The following is a 21,608-nucleotide window of genomic DNA, read 5'->3' as shown; positions in this document are numbered from 1 at the left end:
AGTGACCTACAAAAAGAGTGGCAAACAGCAGCTGGGGGTGAAGTGCTCAGCGAGGACGGTTCAAAACCGGCTCCTAGGGGCAGGGCTGAAAAAAAAGAAATGCATTTATACATTGTCCTGCTGGAAAGCCAGAAAAAAGCCCTTCTTCAATGAGAAGCAAAGAAGAGCCAGGCTGTAGTTTGCAAAAGACCATAAAAATTGGACCGTAGAGGAATGGAGTAAGGTCATCTTCTCTGACGAGTCAGATTTTCTGCTTTGCCCAACACCTGGTCATCTAATGGTTAGATGATGATCTAAGAGGCATACAAACCAGTGTCTCGCACCCACTGTGAAATTTGGTGGAGGATCGGTTGTGATCTGGGGATGTTTCAGCAAGGCTGGTATCTGGCATGTTTTGTCTTTTGTGTAGGACTCGAATCAAGCCAAGTACAAGGTTATCCTGGAAGAGCACCTGCTTTCTTCTGCTCTGACAATGTTCCCCAACTCTGAGAATTGGTTTTTCCAGCAAGACAATGCTTCATGCCACACAGCCAGGTCAATCAAGGTGTGGATGAAGGACCACTAGATTAAGACCGTTATGACCAGCCCAATTTCCATTAATATTTTGTTGTTGAAAAATGAACATGAATTTTCCTTTGCATTATTCGAGGTCTGAAAACAATGAATTTTTTTTGTTTGTTATTTTGACCAGTTATTTTCTACAAATAAATACTCTAAATGACAATATTTTTATTTGGAATTTGGGAGTGATGTTGACAGTAGTTTATAGAATAAAACAACTGTTTTACTCGAACATATGTATAGTAAAACCAGAGAAACTGATAATTTTGCAAATCTAGTTTGGAATTGTTTTGCAATGCACCATAATGTAGCCTTAAATTTCACAACATTATTATTTAATAGACAAACGCTTTTCAGTCGCTTATTTGTCACATCAACTCTGATTGACCATAGGAAAAAACACTCAAGCGTCTGTAACATATATATTTTGGCCAATATTGTCGAATAATACGTCGAATTTTGTCATTTCCAAGTTTCCAACTTGGCATTAAAATGTAGGCATATGGCCAATAAATATGTTGTCCAATTGCTTATTAAATGTTGAAACATGTTTTGTAAGGGGGCTATTTAAAAAAAAAAAAACAGCGCTTTTCTGTGGTCTTGCTGGCCTCAGTCCAGTAGGGGCCACGTCCCTCAGGCTCTCTAGTACGGTCACATGGACGTCCTCGCTAGGGGGAGTCCTCGAGTCGATGCTTGGCAAACGGACGAGCAATGAGTGGTGTTGAGCGGGATGTTCAGCAGGACGATGGGCGATGAGAATGGAGGGCACGGACAGGAATGTGGCCTGGATGTAAGCATCCAGCTCTAGTTGGATGAACATTGAAACAACCTTTGTTTTGCGGCGAGCATATTTTGAATGTAATAATAATGGTTGACTATGAAGCGATCATCAATTAAATTATGATTTAAAATCCAATGACGATGTATTCTTTCTGTGATGTTTATGCTAGAATTCGGGTTTATGCTAGAATTCTGGTTCGAATGCACTGTTTTCTACGATTATGGGGAAGTGTTTTTATGTTTTGTTTAGGTGAAAACGACACTTAAGTCTGTGTACATATGATGTTGTGTTTTTATATATCTTGTAAAGCACAATAAGACCCAGCCGAAGTGGGTGAGAAACTGAGCATAGGCTATTTAACTTCAACAATATCTTTTGAAACCTTGAACTTTGTTACTATATCAAAGAAAAAAATGAATCCAAAAACCGTTTGTCAAATCTCAAAATAATTTATATTAGGCTAATAGTAATTTCTAAATATACTGAGTTTCACAATTTTTTTTATTTCCATTTTATTTCCCTTTGCCTTTTTTTTAATTTAAAAATATTAATATTGACAGCTATACATTAAGTTATACAAATAATAGAAAATATGAAAACAAGTAAATGTTAAACAAACTGTGCTGGGCCTTATTTGATATAAAATAAAAATACGAAACCTCAAAACAAAATGTTTAACTAAAATTTTGAATGTTTACTACATTGGCCAAAAAATTTGTCAAGGTCTCTTCGAACAGCGATATGTAGATGTTTTAATTTAATTTTTTTTTACTTCTGTCCACTTTTGAGCCATGAACAGTCTTTAAACAAACAAGTCAGGAGAGAGTCTTTAATGAGCATGAGTCCAAGATGATGATCCTCCATAGTTCTTACATGTTCTCCAATTATTATAAAGTTAAGTATTTTATGCCTGAACACATAGGTGGCGGTCAGTGTTTCATAGCCAACCATTACACAGGCTATTATAAGAGGTTTATCCTACAAAATACCCTTGTATAGTGTATTCCAACCTATGACCCAAGGGTCTATTCCGATAGTCCTATGACTGTCACATACAGTTTTTTGCAGTTGGTATGGACAGTGTGTTTGGGACCCATCAGTAATGGGGCATCACATTTCCTACCTAGTGTCCTTCGTGCACAAGTACGCTCATACATTGTGTCAAGTTTAATGAAATTACTTTTCATGCCCAATATCTATCAAAATGCTAGTTTGCTTGATACAATATGCACAGTCCAGGCCATCATCTTTCTTGCAGAGGTCATCCTCAGACAAATGTTTGCTGCTCTTAAAATATGAAAAGTTTTTGGATGCTATCGTTCAATACATTTCATAGTTGCCAATGTTGAAGAACAGTTCACTACTGTTAAGTTTCTGTATAATTTGTATAGTTGTTGTTGTTCCTGCTAGTGTCCAAATAATAACAGTACAATTGTCCTTTACAGCCAATTTATGAATTTGAAATAACTAACTCCCGGTAAATTGTAAGTTTAACCAGTGTAAGATAAGACGTCGCCGCTGCTAACCCAAGATTGCCTGCCTGATGCATATTTTCTTAGGCCTACAATGTACGTTTTGACGTAGTCTACGTTTAAATGTAGACTGCTGTAACACTCTGCTCACCCATTAGATCAGTTATTTGAAAAAAAACTACAGACTATTATATTGTAGAATTGTAGAGGTATATATTGTAGAGGTTCACTGTTTTCTTGACAACAGATTATATATGTCAATTGATATTAGGCTATTTAATATGCTATTCATCTATTTATTCATTTGGCATATTTCCCACCGGGCATTTTGACCATTGACATTTTCATCTTCCGGAATACACCTGATAGTGGTGAAAAGCCGGCATTTGTCAGCTAATATAAACCCGGGTGCACACAGTTTTCCATGCCCTTTTCACCTAATAAAAAAACAATTTTATTAATTAGATTTTATTACTAAAGCTAGTAATACACCTATTCAGGAAGTCATGTAATTTAATCTTTCACAACTGTAACTGATTTTCCAAATCAATTGCATTGATAAATAATCCATTCTTTCTGTGCGTGAAACAAATTATTTTAGTGTATGTCTCTCTAGAACTAAAGGGGGAGATCACCAGAGAAATGCATGTTGAAGCTACCCTACGTTTGTTTTGCTTGACTACATTAATAAGCTAACCTTTCAGTTAAAATGCATTATTTTGTTTGGTTGTGGCTATTACTTTTGTAATATTTGGGATATTTTAAGAATACTCAATATCACTCATAAATTTGGACGCGTGAGAGGCATGATCCAAACAATACATTGTATTGTTTGACTGATTTGGGACATACAGCTGGACATTTGAATTGTAAACATGTCTTCAAATAGCAAAAGGTAGGGTAAGATGTTGCAAGAGCGCTTGTATATGTGTGTTGACTGACAGGATTGTGCCGTTTGCTTGTCAGACTCCAACCTTTATACTAATAATCAGGATAATTTTAAGTAAAATCAACCCCTAATAAATTGTACAAATGCAAATATGATTATAGCCAAGATGGCACCCCAGTGAAAGTGTTTTGATTGAGCATAAAAATAAAATATATTGCCACAATCACAGCTTTCTGCAGCACGTGCAAATTGTATTTTCAATCTGATTTTGATTAATTGTGCAGCCCTACTCTTCAGCTGCACTTCTTATATTGCTCTTAGAATAATGATTAAAAAGTCGTATATCCATGTCTCCAGAATCCAATGCCAACAATGATGAGCCTTTTCTTTCAGCAAGCTCACACAAATTCCAAATAGTGCAAAGTAGACTTGCTGTTTGAATGACACACGAGGACCCAAAACATTTCTGCTTTAATGCATGATCGAAATTACAGATGAATAGATCTGATACTGTTTTTGCCCGACTGCGTAAGCTGAGCCGGCGTAGAAGAGCGAATGTATCTTAGTGACTGAGTGACTGACTACCCCTTTGTATAGTCGCAGGCTCTCTGGTTAGAGACGCGGGCTCCGGAACAACAGGTCCCGCATTCAACTCCCGTAACAGTCAAAACGCATTGTCTGAATTTCATGACAGACACAAACTTTCGCTGGCTAAAATAAAACACTTCTGGTGGATATTAGGATAGACAGGCACTATTAGGATAGACACTTCGCTGGCTACATGGTTCTCTCGTCCTTTCAGTTCTCTCGTCCTTTCAGTTATCGTCACCTATATTGATACAGTAGTTATTGTATGTCATTCACGAATGGCTAATAAGCTGATAAAATGGCCAGTGGCAAAAGCAATACAATTCGTAGATGCTATTTGTGGTGGAGGTAGACAGTCACCCGACTGTCTTCTTTGGATAATGTGGAGTAATTAACAGTTATTTGTGGACTTTAGTTCATTGTAAATAAACAAATTGCATGTTCTGTTCAAACACCATTTTATTAGAAACTTTATGAAAACAAGCAACAAGGTAAGCCTAGTTTAGCCGGCCCGCAATAAAGTGATGATTGTTATTGCACTCCCTGGACTCGAACCTGGGTCTCTCACGTGAGAGGCTGTCTTCAACCGCTACGCCACAGAGCTATACATCTCCCAAGAGTTAGTGTTTCAACATTAGATAATTTTGTAACGCATTAGCAGAGTTTGAATATGTCGATAGATACCATTAAGCATTGTGTTAAACTGTTTAAAGTTTAAGTTTACCTCCACCACAAATAGCTTCTATGAGCCGTATGGCTTTTGCCACTGGTTGTTTTAACACTAGAACCGCCAGGCCTTTTTTACCCCCTATAACCGCCAGAGCAGAACACCATTTGGCGTCATTAGCATACGAATCGTCCCATTTAGCATGGACATTCTCCTCAGCAGCATCACCATCCAGCCAGAGCATCAGTTCATCTACTGGGTCATAATCAAACTATATAGAATAGTAAAAAAATAAATGAATTACAGAATTTGTTTTAAATGGTCAATGAATATGAAAAATACAAGTGTGTTTATATTGAAGGTCTCATCATACTAAAACAATGACTAAAAAAAGAATACATATAAAAAGACGAGGTCCAAAGTGTATAGGCCGTGAACAGCGCGTGTTTGCACATCTCTCCCGTGGGTTGTAGTGGGGCTATCGAGTTCAGTTCAACACAAATGCTTAGCTGTAGTCTCCTAGATTACTGGCAGATGTTTTTCTATTGGTGACATTAATACGTTATTGAAAAACTGAGGAGTTACTAGTAAAAGACGAGATATGTCTTGGAATCTAGTTTTGTGGAAAATTATTCAGCCTAATACATTGAAATATTAATCTTCAGTAAAATAAGCAGAAAAGTAAGAGATGTGTCTGCGATATAGTTTCTCTTTCCCTCCTAAAATAATGTATATTTACATTTGATGAATTAGCCTACACATTAAGATTAATCTACTATTGAAAAACGGTAACCCATGTGATAAGTAGCCTATTTGTATTATGTTTCAAAAATAGCCAAATTAAGTTTTCTTTCATCTGTGTGTATCGTGCATTCATCCATTGATGTCATGCATTCAGTGAGGGGTGATTAGCGCCTGGGTACCATTTGGCTACGATTCTATCCTGAAGAAATCCTAATATCCACAAACTGTTTTATTTTAGGCTTCCTGTAACGTAGCCACTGAAGGTTATAGCCAGCGAAGTCTTTGTCCTGAACAAATCCTAGGCATAATGTGTTTTGACTATTACGGGAGTCAAAACGCGGGACCCGTTGTTCCGTAGTCCGCTTCTCTAACCACTGCGCTATTTAACAAGGGCTAGTCAGTCAGGGACTCCCTCCAGTCAGTTACATTTGTTCTTCTAGGCCGGCTCTGCTTACGTGGTCCAGCAAAAACAATGGATATTTACCTGTGAAAATATTCATGAAACAATTATGGGTTGAGCGTGTAGCCTATTGCCTGTTTAACAACCAAAACGTCCTTTGTGTAAACGTGCTATGTTAGAATTATTTTCATTTGTGTCTACTGTGGCATATTGTACTATATCAAAGAAGTTTGGTTGGAAAAACATTGTATTAGGCTACTTTACAAAGAATCCAACATGTAAATTATGATTCTGCACTGTGAGTTTGAGTGACAGTTTATAGAATCAAACACAGCAACATAGTAATCCATGACAATATTCCCCTGATTTGAGTGTTTTATTATGGCCATATAAAAACAGACACAGGCTTGATTTAAAAACAGTAAACATTTCAATAACATCAGTTTCAGGCGGGTGTTGTCGTTCCCTTGTAGCTGGAATTAGATGAGTGACATCTGTAGGCCTGTCTCATTGATGCCCCAGAATGGTCTATTTGTATTTCTAGAATTGAATAACTATATGAGTAAATCGTCAGTTTAATCTCCTTTCTAGTTGCAGATTTGATTACATCGAAGACCATGGAGTAAGACTTTAGTCATTAAGAAAGCATGTCGGTAACAGTTGGGTGGATGCAATTAGTTATTAAAATGTAAGTTATGAGCTTCATTAAACGTCATTTTGAATCAATTCCAGGTCATCATCAACTTTCCAGACCCGTCAGCGAAAAGTGACATTGTTCAGCTGCGTGGTCCTAGGAATGAGGTGGAAAAGTGCTCCAAATTCATGGCCAAGATGGTTGCTGACATGGTATGATTTGGTGCAACATTTGGTACAACACTGCATGAGTTTAGAGTAGGGTGTGAAACTCCTTTGGTTTCAAGAAGTTATCTAAAATGATTCAATAAATAAGTTAGTTGGCAGTGTACTTGCATTTTAGTTTTTCCCTTTTCAGTTTATTTACATGTTATCATTGATTAATTGTGTTTTTAGGTGGAGAATGGCTTCTCTGTTTCTGTTCCCATCTTCAAACAGTTCCACAAAAACATTATCGGGAAGGGAGGGGCCAACATCAAGAAGGTATATTCTTATAGGATTTAATAAACTTGCTTTGGATATTTTTTTCAATATTTTTTTAGGTTTTTACCATTCCAAAATTGTTATCCCTGATCATAGATAATAACTTATTTCCCAGATTCGAGAAGAAACAAATACCAGGATTGACCTGCCTGCTGAGAATAGCAACTCCGAGATGATTGTCATCACCGGCAAGAAGGAAAACTGTGAGGCAGCAAGAGTCCGCATCCTGGCTATTCAAAAAGAGCTGGTAAGTTACTGGCTTTGCTCAGGGAGATGATGCAAGTTGGCCCTTAGACGACTTATATAAGACTGTAAATTGACTGTATGAGACTGTACATTTTTTTGCCAGTTTACAGAAAAGGGCGTCTTCATCTGTGCTGGCTATAGATTTTTGGGGTCTCTTGGACTATTTAGCACTGTATTACAATTAATCAATATCTAAGGAAGGACTTTGCTTGTGATCACTTACTAGTTACTAATGATTGATCGCTCGGATTGAGATGGCTGTTTTAGGCACACAGAATTCAGAAGGGACAAAAAAGTAATGCCCATCACTACTAGCTAGTACCACTATATTGTTCTGCCCAAGCTCTTACAAGTTTTTGAAAGCCCATGGGCGACTTTTTTGTGATCTTTTATTAGGTGGGCTGGAAAGGGATGACCGTTTAGGTGACGGCTCACAAATGTAATAGTTCCCTACATTTCCCTTGCTTTAGTAAAACCTTTCTCCATTCCTTCACAGAAATGGAGCCTGTCTTTTTGTTAAAAATACAAAAGGGGTCCAGGCCTCATCTGTTTGGACTAGGGATATGATCTATATTCAAGCATAATGTTCTGCCCTTCACCTGTTGGATGTGGCCGTACACTGGCATTCAATTTTTATCTGGAAGGGATTTTAGGGCTCATTGAATTTTGTATCAAAAGATGTTATGATACTCTTTAGAAAAAGTGCCTTTTATTTATTTATAAGGTGCTCTTACGGGAACGTCTAGTATCTCTCATTACTTATCAGAGAGAGAACAATTAATGATTGTGCAAGAACGCATGATTGGTTAGTGTTTCCCTCTTATTGTAATAACATCAGCGGTCCACCGCTGCTAAAATGTGATGCACCGCCACACATTTTTTTTTCTCAAGTGGAGTGCAGTATACCATCGTGTGCAGTTTACTATCGCACCAGCATCAGAGCAGGACGAACATGTCCTGCACTTGACATTCAAAGTATCAAACTCGGCAGTGAGGTCAAAGAAACAAAACTGTCTCATTGCTCTCGCAGGTTTGTGTTGAACTGTCAGTACGTGGCTGTGACATTGATATAAAGAAGGTAGCCATTGTCTGAGCCACAACCAAAGATAAGAAGCAAGCATGCTAACCAACTTTTACAACTCTGTAGCTACAATCGAAGAGCGTCATGCTGGAACTGTTAAAGATTGGGCAGCAACAATAAGACCTGTAATGTACAAGGGATACTTTTTGTGGGAAAACTATTGTGCTGCAGCGAATGTATTGCATGCAATACTCAGGAGGGTGTAAAATTACAAATATAATGTGAAATCATTGGGACTGTGTGCTTCATCCTGCAAAACTACTACTGCAGGTATTATTTTTTTACCTTATCAGTAAGTGCACCCACTTGTCCCAAGTTCCTGGTTAAAGGGTTGCAATGAAAAAGTGGAGTGGAGTGCAACTGGCTTTAAGATCCCGAGTTGAATACCCCTCAGTGTCCAATGCTAACCTTTCTCACTGGCCCTATTGGGCCAGTTGGTTTGAAATCTACTGGTCTGTACTGATTTTTTATCTACTGGTCAATTTGATTGAAATTGGTACCGATGCATTTTAATGCGAGAACAAGCAAACATTTTCCCCGGAAAAGACAGATAGCAACCGTTGTAATACGATGCTATGAATTTAAATGGGGAAAAGGATCACTTGCCCATGGAAGCCGGTGAATGTCTTTTGCCTTTCCACTGTTGCCAAACACTGGTGTTTTACCCTGAAGTCCAGAAATGTTTGTTTACATTGACACGGGCCAGTGCCCAGCTTTCACTTGGTGCCAAACCTCTGACTTTAGGACTTGGGTTGGCGTGTGATGTACAGCGAAAACGCTAGTCGTGTGGACCTTTTAAATATAGACGAGTCCACCATTTGTAAATGATTGTCATTGATTTTGTGAAAGACTTTTCAGCAACATGTTCATGTCTTTCCAAGTGTCATTGGTTGAAGCCCTTGTTGCGTTGTACTGCGAAGAGGAAACTAATCGTCAATTTGAATCTTCACGCTATTCAGGTAGCAAAGTTTATCATTCGCTAAGTTATAGGCTTCTCTAGTTGGGCTTCTTGAGATCTGGCATACAGATCTGTGATAACATTTAAAAAAATCAAGCAACACTACAGGGATGCTAAGACTCACAATGGAAAGAGTGGGAAAGACTGTTTAAATAGTACGATGCCATTGACTCCATAATGGGAAACCGGCCAGCAGTACGGAGTTGTGATACACTTCAGTCTGGGAGTGTGGTGCAGTTCTGGAGATGAAGCAAACCTCTGGTAAGTGTTTTGAGATGCATTCGAAAGTAGTTCCTGAACAGGTTTTGTATTTAACAGATGTGAAGTTTAGCGTTAACATGGAGCCATCTTGAATTGGACCAAAACAAAGGACCAATCTCAACTAACTAGCTAGCTATCTAGGTTATTTTTGTTCAAGTCCTATGGTTCTGATTACTAAGTACAATTATTTTCTGAAACCCTGGTGGCCCATTTTTAGCCAGATGCCACGTGTCATTGTTTGAAACAATTGTTACTTACAGTTTAGGAGTTACTTAACTATCTTTGTTGCTAGCCGTTAGCCATTTCTTCAAGTCAGATGGTGTGAGGTAAAAAAATAAAATGGGAACTACTTCGCAACTTCACAATCCAGGTTGATCGTTTAAGACTTTAACAGGCCAAACTTCTGTATTGAAAATTAAATTAGCATTAGTGGAAATCACTTATGTTCAAAAAGCTGCACTGCAAGTAGAAACTACTCTAAAACACTCAACTAAGACACATGGTGTTTACCTTAAAGATCATGACGATGTTGTATTCCTTAAAATAAAGTTTTAATTTTCACTAACATTTTTATTTCAAATAAAAAGGTACTTCCTTACTGGTCAGTTTTGTTCAGTTGTATCAATCCTCGTGTTTGTTCAGGAGAAGTGTATACACGGTAAATGAACATTTAGTATTCACTAGCTAGAAAGCAAGTTACCTATTTCGTCTTTGCTATTCACCTCAGACAGCCAAATGTTTGGGTGTGGGTCTGAATGCGAGCAGTAAAAAAATAATTCTGGGGATATAGCCTTACTTGTTCTAACAGTAATACACAGATGATGAATTGACCAAATAGAAGCTTGGAGAGCAGCTGAAGGGGGGCTGTGGTGAACACGTTAATCCTCAGCCCTTGCCCAAAATATCCATAGGCAATGTGTATTTTGTATATTATAATATAGCAAACAGAAGTGTTACTTGCAGTCTAACATGATGGAATTGCATTCGCCTTTAGTCCTCTTCGAAGTGAACATTGGTCACGTTCCTTTATTAAAATGTTTCTCGTTGGAAATCTCGTTGGCGAAGTTGCTCCATTGATTGTCCTGCAATACAACTTGGGAGAGGCAGAGGTATTGTCCCAATTGCATAGCGGGTAGTATTTCACTCAAGATCCACGCGCAGTAAGAAGTCTATATCAATACTTACAAACGAAGGAATTCCAGAAGTTAAAAAGGTATTTATCAAATGCACCAAATAACACTGCGTCTTACTGCACATTTAAATTCTTGTGACTTGGCACACATCCCAGTGGTAAGAATTAATAAAGAAATAAAGCAAACAATCTAGCAGTAACATACCGGAGTGTAAACTAGCAGCTATTTTAAAAAGCTAGTTGGAGCAACCTATCTTCACATGGCTTGTTGAGGTTGAAGTTCATGCTCACCTTAATGACATCACTGCCGAAGAAAAGAAGCTGTGTATGGTGGCTATTGGAAATAGTTTGCTAGTGCCAGTTTGAAATCAGCCAATTCTGCTGGCTGTTTTTTCAGTGTACCTTTTAAAAAATCAATAAAAAAATCGCTGATTACTGAATGTACAGTGGGGAGAATAAGTACACGATACAAATATCCAGAAAATCACCTACCAACCATTAAGAATTCCGGATCTCACAGACCTGTTTGTTTTTCTTTAAGAAGCCCTCCTGTTCTCCACTCATTACCTGTATTGACTGCACCTGTTTGAACTTGTTACCTGTATAAAAGACACCTGTCCACACACTCAGACTCCAACCTCTCCACAATGGTCAAGACCAGAGAGCTGTGTAAGGACATCAGGGATAAAATTGTAAACCTGCACAAGGCTGGGATGGGCTACAGGACAATAGGCAAGCAGCTTGGTGAGAAGGCAACAACTGTTGGCGCAATTATTAGAGAATGGAGTTCAAGTTCAAGATGGCTGTCAATCTCCCTCAGTCTAGAGAGTCTAGAATGATGCGTACAACCCCAAGAACACCATCCCAACCGTGAAGCATGGAGGTGGAAACATTCTTTGGGGGTGTTTTTCTGCAAAAGGGACAGAATGACTGCACCGTATTGAGGGGAGGATGGATGGGGCCCATGTATTGCAAGATCTTGGCCAACAACCTCCTTTCCCCGTGGCTGGGACTTCCAGCATGACAGCGACACAAAACACACAGCCAGGGCAACTAAAGAGTGGCTCTGTCAGAAGAATTTAAAGGTCTTGGAGTGGCCTAGCCACTTTTGGAGGGAGCTGAAAGTCCGTATTGCCCAGCGACAGCTCTGAAACCTGAAGGATCTGGAGAAGGTCTGTATGGAGGAGTGGGCCAAAATCCCTGCTGCAGTGTGTGCAAACCTGGTCAAGAACTACAGGAAACGTATGATCTCTAATTGCAAACAAAGGTTTCTGTACCAAATATGAAGTTCTGCTTTTCTGATGTCAAATACTTATGTCATGCAATAAAATGCAAATTAATTACTTAAAAATCATTTTAGATTCCTTCACTCACAGTATAACCCACAAATTACGGGATATAACTATACAAAATTAGCTGGTTTAAAACAAGAAATAATATATAACTGTGCTGTGGACAACATAACCCACCTTTCTTGTTCTAGATGATTGACTCGGTTATCTTCCATCCATTTAAGTTCTGAATTACCCAAACCAGCTAACATTGTAGACATTTGCCTCAATTCTCATGTCCTGTTTGTAGTCTTATGTTCTTCAGGTCTCATGTTCGTTTTGTAAATGGCAGATGTAAAGTATTATAACCAAACTGACTAGATTTTGTTTTACTACCCAAAGAATTTAGCAAATTTATTTTTTTTTTTGTTACCGCAAAGGAACCTCGTGTTGATCGTTTACTCCTTCCTCCCCACCTGAGCCCCTCCCTAAGTCCTTTGTACCCAACTTTGATAGTGGAAACAGGAAAGTGTAGAGCCAACATTGGCATAAATCACTGGTGTGACCCTGGTACTGGGGTAAAGCACCAGTGGAAATGTGGCATTGTTATACTGGTGTTCTGAAAATAGATGGAAAGTGATTTATTCTGATTTTTATTTTAACCCATGTATGCCTTTCATACATTTGGGTAGGGTGATATTCATTTACTTAATTTGTATGTACATGCACCCATAATATTGACCTTTTACCAGTTCATTTATTTGGCATGTAACCCTAGAGTAACAAATGTCTCTTCTCTTCCCACTGAACTTCATAGTCAACCATGTTGTCCACTTCAATTACAGTGAACTGTACTGATATTCTGCATTGTGTCCATCCTCTCCAGGCCAACATCACAGAGATGGAGGTGTCCATTCCCTCTAAACTGCACAACTCCCTGATTGGCTCTAAGGGCCGTTTTGTGCGCTCCATTATGGAGGAGTGTGGTGGTGTACATATCCACTTTCCCACCGAGGGGTCTGGTATTGATACAGTGACCATCAGGGGCCCAGCTGAGGAGGTGGAGAAGGCTAAAAAACAGTTGCTCTCTCTGGCTGAGGAGAAGGTTAGTTTTGGTCTAAGCTCTTACTTTTAATCAATGTTTGTCACTGGGCTGTAGGTTGTGAAGTATGCTTCTGCTTAGTTAATTGGCTGTTACAACTGCAAGGGTTCTGTTCTCATTCAACTCTTTGCAAATATGCATTCCAATGTGGTAACACTTAACATCCGGATGTATAATGCATTATATGTATTCACCATGCGATGTATTACAGTGATAATGCAGTATATGTATAATTATAGACCCTGATATATACTCTTATTTATAGCAATACTCATAATGCCTTAAGTATAGTCCAAATCACTTATGTTCAGCACAGTAGTACTTCAGAATTGCTGGTATTGTTTTAAGGATCTTACAGCATTGTGTTCAATGTGATTTTGTTTCTAATGTTTTTGTTGGTGAGCATCAGTACTGAATAATTATTGTAATAGAATACTTTAAACTTTCAGTTGAGATGCTTTAGGTAAAGTGAAAAAATGCCTATGAAGTGAAAAAAATCAATCAACCATATGTTACTACACAATTCAATTGTATAGCTTTGATTTGTGAGTGGTCAATGTCTGCTTTCAGTAATGGGAAGCGTTCTGTATATTTTTGTAATGACACCTCACGAATCAAACTATTTAATCTAACTCTGCTTTATTCACCAAGTGGAATAACAAGTTCTACAGTTTAGCAGAAGTCAAAGACCTGCACTACAAAGTGTTACTATATTCATCATTATAATGCAATAATAATGTGCTGCACATTGACACAAAATATATCAAGTCTGATATTTATAATTCTGTATGTTCTTTGAGGAAAATGTACCATCAATTATAAAGCACATTGTTGCTGTATAAGTGATTGACTATATTTAAATTGCATTGTGAGTATTGGTATATGGAATTCTGAATGTTTGTGTCTAATACAACGTTTATTATTTATTACTGTATTATATTGCTTCATAAGTTCAACCCTATTTCCAAAAACGTTGATGATGTGCAAATCAATTAAACCCTATATTCAACAGAAAATAGCACACAGAAAACATATCAAACTTTGAAGGCCGTTAAACCTTTTCAAAAAAGGAATGAATCCTAAATTTGGTTGTCAGTTGACTGCATGCCGTATGAAGGGTGGTGAAATACGCCCCACCTTTATGTTCTTAAGCATTCTATCAAGCAATTTCAATCATTCTAAAATACTTTTTTCTCCTTATTGATTAGCAAACCAAGAGTCACACTGTTGAGCTAAAGGCCAAGCCAGAGTACCATAAGTTCTTAATTGGTAAGGGAGGTGGGAACATCCGGAAAGTGAGAGACAGTACTGGAGCCAGGATCATCTTCCCCACAGTTGATGATGAGGACCAGGAGCTGATCACAGTTGTGGGTACAGAGGATGCTGTAAGGGAGGCCCAGAAGGAACTGGAGGAACTCATCAGGAGCCTGGTACTGTTAAGAGCTTTATCAATACATTTTAGATATTTGTTAAAACAGGGGAGTTTGAAACCTGCGATCGTTTTTGTTTTCTGTTGTATGTTTGTGAGGCTATTAAACCAAGTCTCTGATTATGTCTTAATCTGGTTTGATACTTGACTCAAAGCAGAATCAAACGCTTCTTTGTATTTTGAAGAAAGTGTTGGTATTTTATTTTTTTTATTTTTTTATATTGTCCTTATCTCCCTAGTTAAAAGGCATCTTTCCTCAATCTTCTTTATGTTCCCGCATGATGAAATGGGGAGTTGAATGAATGTTTGGGAGACCCTGCTTTAGGTTTATATACTCTGCATTTGCAAAAGCTAATAAAACGGAAACCTTCTTGCATTTTATAAGCGCTTGGTGAATTGTGTATTGTCTTTCAGGATAACGTGGTTGAAGACGTGATGACTGTGGAAACAAAGCATCACCGCTACTTTGTGGCGCGCCGTGGCCAAGTGCTGAGGGACATTGCTGATGAATATGGCGGTGTCATGGTGAGCTTCCCGAGGACCGGCACTAACAGCGACAAGGTTACTCTGAAGGGAGCCAAAGACTGTGTGGAAGCGGCCAAGAAACGCATGCTTGAGATCATTGAGGACCTGGTGAGTTTACAGGATTTTACTAACAGGGAACACCCTGGACCATGGTCAGTTGAAATGGCCGAGCTCCTCAAAGTTCCAAGTTATCTTTATTTCTACAAAAGTAAAGTGACTTGTTAATTAGTTGTCTTTGCCCTCAGGGTCATGGCTCCAAACATTTTCTGCTACTAGTAAAAAAAAATTGCCATTGTTTTCAATCAATCAATCAAATTTTATTTGTAAAGCGCCTTACAGCAGCCAAAAGGTGCACAAGGCGCTTTCCATTAAAAGCTTCAGTAGACAACAGAATATAAAAAATATTAAAACATATAATTTCTTGAGCACAACCCATCATGCCCTTCTGTTCAGTTACCAATGTGTTGACATTTTCAGATTTTGCCCATTTTAGGGCTAGCAGAAGACTTCCATACACGATTGGAAAACTGTCCTGTCCTCTTGACTCTGACTGGCTGATTGTCCTCTTCTACTTTGTGCCCAGGATGCCCAGGTGACCATGGAGTGTGTGATCCCTCAGAAGTTCCACCGTTCCATCATGGGGCCCAAAGGCTCCCGTATCCAGGCCATCACCAGGGACCACAATGTGCAGATCAAGTTCCCTGAGCGACTGGATGCCCCAGGAAAAGGACCAGCCATCGCACCTGCTGGTAAAGCATCCTTCTCTGCCATAAACATTGGAGAGTTGATGCAGGATTTGTTTTGTCATTCTTGTTGATTGGTTATTGACATAGAGTAAATATAGCTAACCTAGTATTTTATCAACCATATTCTTGTTTTTGAATCAACGGTAGTTCAAATCAATCCATCTTTCCTATTTATTTTATACTGCTGTTTTTACATCAGCAGTTGTCACAACCTGTCCCACAGGAGCAGCTAGGAAGAATTTTAATTGGGTTGCAACCTAGGAAGAAACCTAGAGAGCAGTTGGACTAATGGATGGCCAGTCCTCTTCTGGCTGTGCCACAAGCTGTCAAAAGTGCTTCAGTGCATCTTGGCATAGATTCAAGTCTCCAGAAGGACTGGTGGGATGCAATACCATTCTTCTGCGGAATTTCTAAGATTTAGTGCTTTTTTTGATGGTGTTGGGAATTGTCTCAGCTGCCACTTTGCAATCTGATGTCTGAGATTAGGTGACTTGAGATGATCATGGCATGTTGTCTAACATCAGCAAGTTGAGCAGTCTTCACTGCGCTACCTTTAGACACTCCACAACCCTAACCCATCACCACTCTTTCAGTCTTAAATTTGTTTCTTGCCATGTTAGAAAATAAACTATCCAATTGGGCTGTCAAAGTTGTTTGTTAATTAAATATTAACAACACCCATGGTTGATTTAGAAATGGTATTTTATTGTGGCCTTTCTGAAATTATGCAATATGATTTTCAATTATTTAGGAACATTTTAGTTAAGAATACACAATACAAATGCAATGAAAAACATTGTACATTTATTTTCTTCTATTAACTTCTATAGCGCTTTTCATTATTAGAAAAGAATCACAAAGCTTTTGAAAAAGTCAAATAAAATTAAACTACGATAGAGTACGTCTTGACTAGATTCCTCTGACAGAGCTGAAGGCCCCCAGTAGCCAGAATGACCATCAAGATGAACGTGGGACGAGCAGAGTGAGGACAAATGTGCTCAATAAGGGAGACGAGCAGGTACTCCAGAAGCAGGCATGCAGCACAACCCACTCAGCTCTTGTTCACACCAGTACCCAGCCCTTTCTGCCATCCAACCGCAACCTCTCCTAAGCCGTCGACCTGCCCTCCATTCACACCCTGTCCTCCTCGATGTTCGGACCCCACTATGAAGGACTCAAAGTTGCAGAAGTCGCTCCCCAAGCTCATCCCCAACAAACCGTTTAATTCCCCCAAAACAAAAAAACGCTCCGAAGTAGATCTGAATGTCTTTCATTTCTGTCCTTTGTAGATTTCCAGATAATAGGTGAAAGCTATTTTCAATACAAATATTCAAAAGAAAACAATCCAATAGCTCCATTCTGTAAAATGTTTACAGATGAAAGGAAAAAAATTTGTTACAATTGATCAGCATTTGATTAGCAACTCAAAAAAAATTATATTAAAGAAAAACGCACAAAATACATAAATCAATAAAAATACATTTTTGTTTATTTTTCATAAACAAAGCTTTTTTTTTTATGTTTGCCAAGATCTGTGGTTTGTCACTTTGATTGCCTATAGCTTGACAACAGAAGATTGTAGATGCTTGTCAAGATTGCGTCTGTTAAGCATTTGGCCAGCAGGCTTAAATTATACCTTTATTTACCTCTATAAATTATTTTTGTAAAAGCCGAAGTGCTTCAAGTGGTATTGCCCTGCTGAGAACCACAAATTCCAGCGTGATGCACATTGATGGGAGCCATAATTTTGTTCTTAATTAGGCATAATTTTGCCTTTTGGTCATGAGGAAGGTATGGAGCTTTTGCATGTAAAATATTATCAATAAAATTCAACTCCGCAAAACTGATCAAAAGGCTGCCAGAAAGACACTCACTATCAAATTTGTGATGTAAGCCATGCATGTTATTTGGAAGGACTTCGGGAACAATGACAAATGCAGCTGTGTCGGCTTTCTTAATGTATGCTATTTTGTGTCAGACAATGACATCATTGGAGATATTGTAGTCTTGTTGACTTCGCACTGGGATGCATTAACGAGGGCCATTTTCAGAGGCAGTTGGACTACATTTGAACCCCTCTTGAATGGCCTGTGGTCAAAGTGCAATCTCTTCATAATGTGCTTATTAGTTTACTTTAGTTTCATGCATTTTAATTATGCAATCACAGAGTGTCCTGGAAGGACTGCTTAGTTATCCTCACTTACAGATCGTATTGTCTAGTCTGTGCATATTGAGGTAAATTGTGATTAGTTCCAAATAATAAATCATGCTTTTTTATTGTTAATGTTAGTCATTTTTATTTGACTCCAACATGATTTGATGTTAATTCCACACCCCCATTGTAGCACTTAATTATACTTTGTATCTCTCTCACTCAAGTTTTTCATGTCTTTGCCTGTTACTTGTAGATGAGAACTCCTCTGTCAATATTGGACTGTCATTCTCTCCCAGGTTAAACCTGACCCTTCTTCGTTCCCCAGTTCCCCTGGCCGAGGCTGCTGCTTCAGTGCAGGAAAATGGAGAGGCTAATGGGGAAGTGCTGGTCACTGAAGAGGCTGCTACACCTGTGGATCCTGCTGCACATAAGAAGTGTGATATCATCATGCTTTCTGGCCGCAAGGAGCGATGTGAGGCTGCTGTGGAGGCACTCAAAGTCAGTCCTGTTCTTATACATCTTATTTGCCACAGTATTTATTAAACGTATACATTTACAAACAGTATGGGTATAGCATGCAAACCTCAATGAGTCTACTTGTGACAGTTTCGAGCACAGGGAAGAAAAAAAATTCAAGAAATGTATAACCAAATCATGTTTTCCTAAAACGTTTACTTAGGCTTTGGTCCCTGTCACCACTGAGGTGGAAGTGCCTTTCGAGCTTCACCGTTACATCATTGGGCAGAAGGGAAGTGGAATTCGTAAAATGATGGATGAATTTGAGGTATGTGACTGTAATTTCATTTTCTCTAACTTCAACAATGGGATTAGCTGAAATTCAAGATATAGTATCTCCCTTATGTCTTAAAAAGCATGTTTTCTTATCCACACATGTTCCCTCAACTGCCTAGGTTAATATTCAAGTGCCTGCTCCTGAGTTGCAGTCCGATATCATTTCCATAACTGGCCTTGCCAATCACCTGGACCGCGCCAAGGATGGTCTCCTAGAGCGTGTTAAGGAGCTGACGGCTGAGCAGGAGGATCGGGTACACTTAGTTATCTAACTCTATTGCCTGTTTTTGTGTTACAACCCCAAACCACGGTATTTAAAAGGGCAGGATTAAATGTTGTTCTACATTGCAGTCTCTCAGGAGCTTCAAGTTGACCATCACTGTGGATCCTAAGTATCACCCCAAGATCATTGGCCGTAAGGGGGCCATTATCACCAACATCCGTACTGAGCATGACGTCAACATACAGTTCCCAGACAAGAATGATGAGAACCAGGTACAGGTTTGCATCTACTATTGGACTCTGAATACTTTACTCAAGTCCTTCCCAGGGTTTTCAATGTGAGGTGTGTCTCCCCAGTGGAGTGACAGAGCTATAGGGGAGGTGCCAATGTTATTGGGAAGCAGTTAGTGGATATAAAGTCTAAACGCCCCTGTTAAAATGCCAGATCCTTATGATAAACAATGAGACAAAGATAAATCATGTCACAACTTTTTCCACCTTTAATGTGACCTATAACGTGAACAATTCAATAGAAAAACAAACTGAAATCTTTGAGGGGAATAAACTCACAATAACCTGGTTGTGTAAGTGTGCACACCCTTAAACTAATACTTTGTTGAAGTAACTTTAGATTTTATTGCAGAACTCAATCTTTTTGAGTAGGAGTCTATTAGCATGGCACATCTTGACATGGCAATATTTGCCCACTCTCCAAATCTGTCAGGTTGCGAGGACATCTCCTGTGCACAGCCCTCTTCAGATCACCCCACAGATGTTCAATTGGATTCAGATTTGGTCTCTGGCTGGACCATTCCAAAACGTTAATCTTCTGATGAAGCAATGCTTTTGTGGATTTGGATGTGTGCTTTGGGTCGTTATCGTGTTGAAAGGTGAACTTCATCTTCAGCTTTCTAACGGACGCCTGAAGGTTTTGTGCCAAAATTGCCTGGTATTTGGAACTGTTCATAATTCCCTCCACCCTGACTAAGGCCCCGGTTCCAGCTCAAGAAAACAGTCACAAAGTGTGATGCTGCTGCCACCACCATGCTTCACTGTGGGTATGGTGTTCTTTGGGTGATGTGCAGTTTTGTTTTTGCGCCAAACATACCTTTTGGAATTATGGTTTCATCAGACCATAACACATTTTCCCACATGCTTTTGGGGGACTTGTTTGTTTTTGCAAACTTCAGCCGGGCTTGGTTGTTTTTCTTTGTTAGAAAAGGCTTCCGTCTTGCCTTTTGAAGAATACAGGTGATTGTTGTCACATGTAGCATGCAGCCAGTACTTGCCAGAAATTCCTGCTGTTCCTTTAATGTTGCTGTAAGCCTCTTGGAAGCCTCCTTGATCAGTTTTCTTCTTGTCTTTTCATCAATTTTGGAGGGACGTCCAGTTCATGGTTATGTCTCGGTTCTGCCATATTTTCTCCACTTGATGAGGGCTGTCTTCACTGTGTTCCATGGTATATCTAATGCTTTGGAAATGTTGTACCCTTCTCCTGACTGACATCTTTCAACAATGAGATCCCTCTGATGCTTTGGACGCTCTCTGCGGACCATGACTTTTGCGCTGAGATGCAACTAAGAAAATGTCAGGAAAATCCTACTAGAACGGCTGAACTTTATTTGTGATTAATCAGAGTCACTTTAAATGATGGCAGGTGTGTAATGACTTCTATTTAACATGGGTTTGAATGTGATTGGTTAATTCTGAACACAGCCACATCCCCAGTTATAAGAGGGTGTGCGCACTTATGCAACCAGGTTATTGTAAGGTTTTTATTTTAAATTTCTCCCCCTCAATGATTTCAGTTGGTTTTTCAATTGAATTGTTTACATTATAGGTCACATTGCAAGTAGAAAAAGTTCTGACATGATTTATTTTGGTCTCATTCTTTTACATCACATAAACCTGGCTTTTTAACGGGGGTGAGTAGACTTTTTATATCCATATTATATATTATAACAAACTAAAGTCCAAGTCAAGCTGTTTTTTAAAAATGAATACATCCCGTATCAATGGTTGATAAATGTTACATTTCTTTCTGATGTTGATACAGTCAGCAACAGCTTTGCTACTGGCACATAACATTACAGTTGTTGACTGTTAGATTGTGTGGCTGTGTATTATTTTTTTATTCGCATGATGTAGATGATAAATGTTTTACTTTAGCCTCACCTATTGTTATATATAGCCTTAAATATAGTTTTTGAGTAATTCCAAATAGTCAATGTAACAAATGAATTTAACATCTAAAGAGTATTACAATTACAGTACATTTGTCGAAGATAAAAGTTCTCTGGAGATTCAAGATGTTTGCAAGAGAAAAGATGCAGGCAGATGTGAGGAAAATGCAAGAGAGCTTCAAACACCGCTTTGGTTTATTTCCAAAACTAAAGGCATTGGTTAAAGGATTGGTTTACTGACCAAAGGATCGCAAACTAGTCCTGGACAATAGACCTCTTATCAATTA

At 38.8% G+C, this 21,608-nt stretch overlaps 1 protein-coding gene across 2 annotated transcripts in view; it reads left to right on the top strand.

Moving 5' to 3' along the window:
- The window catches only part of hdlbpa (high density lipoprotein binding protein a), a 68,298-nt gene that overhangs the window by 33,399 nt on the left and 13,291 nt on the right, over window positions 1–21,608 (top strand). For both annotated transcript variants that reach the window (XM_010865313.5, XM_010865312.5), the window contains exons 14-24: window positions 6,835–6,948; window positions 7,132–7,218; window positions 7,334–7,465; window positions 13,054–13,272; window positions 14,478–14,699; window positions 15,113–15,331; window positions 15,807–15,972; window positions 18,450–18,622; window positions 18,804–18,908; window positions 19,036–19,170; window positions 19,268–19,411. In XM_010865313.5, the coding sequence (XP_010863615.1) occupies window positions 6,835–6,948; window positions 7,132–7,218; window positions 7,334–7,465; window positions 13,054–13,272; window positions 14,478–14,699; window positions 15,113–15,331; window positions 15,807–15,972; window positions 18,450–18,622; window positions 18,804–18,908; window positions 19,036–19,170; window positions 19,268–19,411 (1,716 nt within the window). The remainder of the gene's footprint in view (window positions 1–6,834; window positions 6,949–7,131; window positions 7,219–7,333; window positions 7,466–13,053; window positions 13,273–14,477; window positions 14,700–15,112; window positions 15,332–15,806; window positions 15,973–18,449; window positions 18,623–18,803; window positions 18,909–19,035; window positions 19,171–19,267; window positions 19,412–21,608) is intronic.

Source organism: Esox lucius, chromosome 8 (genome assembly GCF_011004845.1).
Source record: "Esox lucius isolate fEsoLuc1 chromosome 8, fEsoLuc1.pri, whole genome shotgun sequence".
NCBI classification, from domain to species: Eukaryota; Metazoa; Chordata; class Actinopteri; order Esociformes; family Esocidae; genus Esox; species Esox lucius.
The sequence above is the reverse complement of the archived record's forward strand: the minus strand, read 5'-3'. Positions and strand labels throughout refer to the sequence as shown.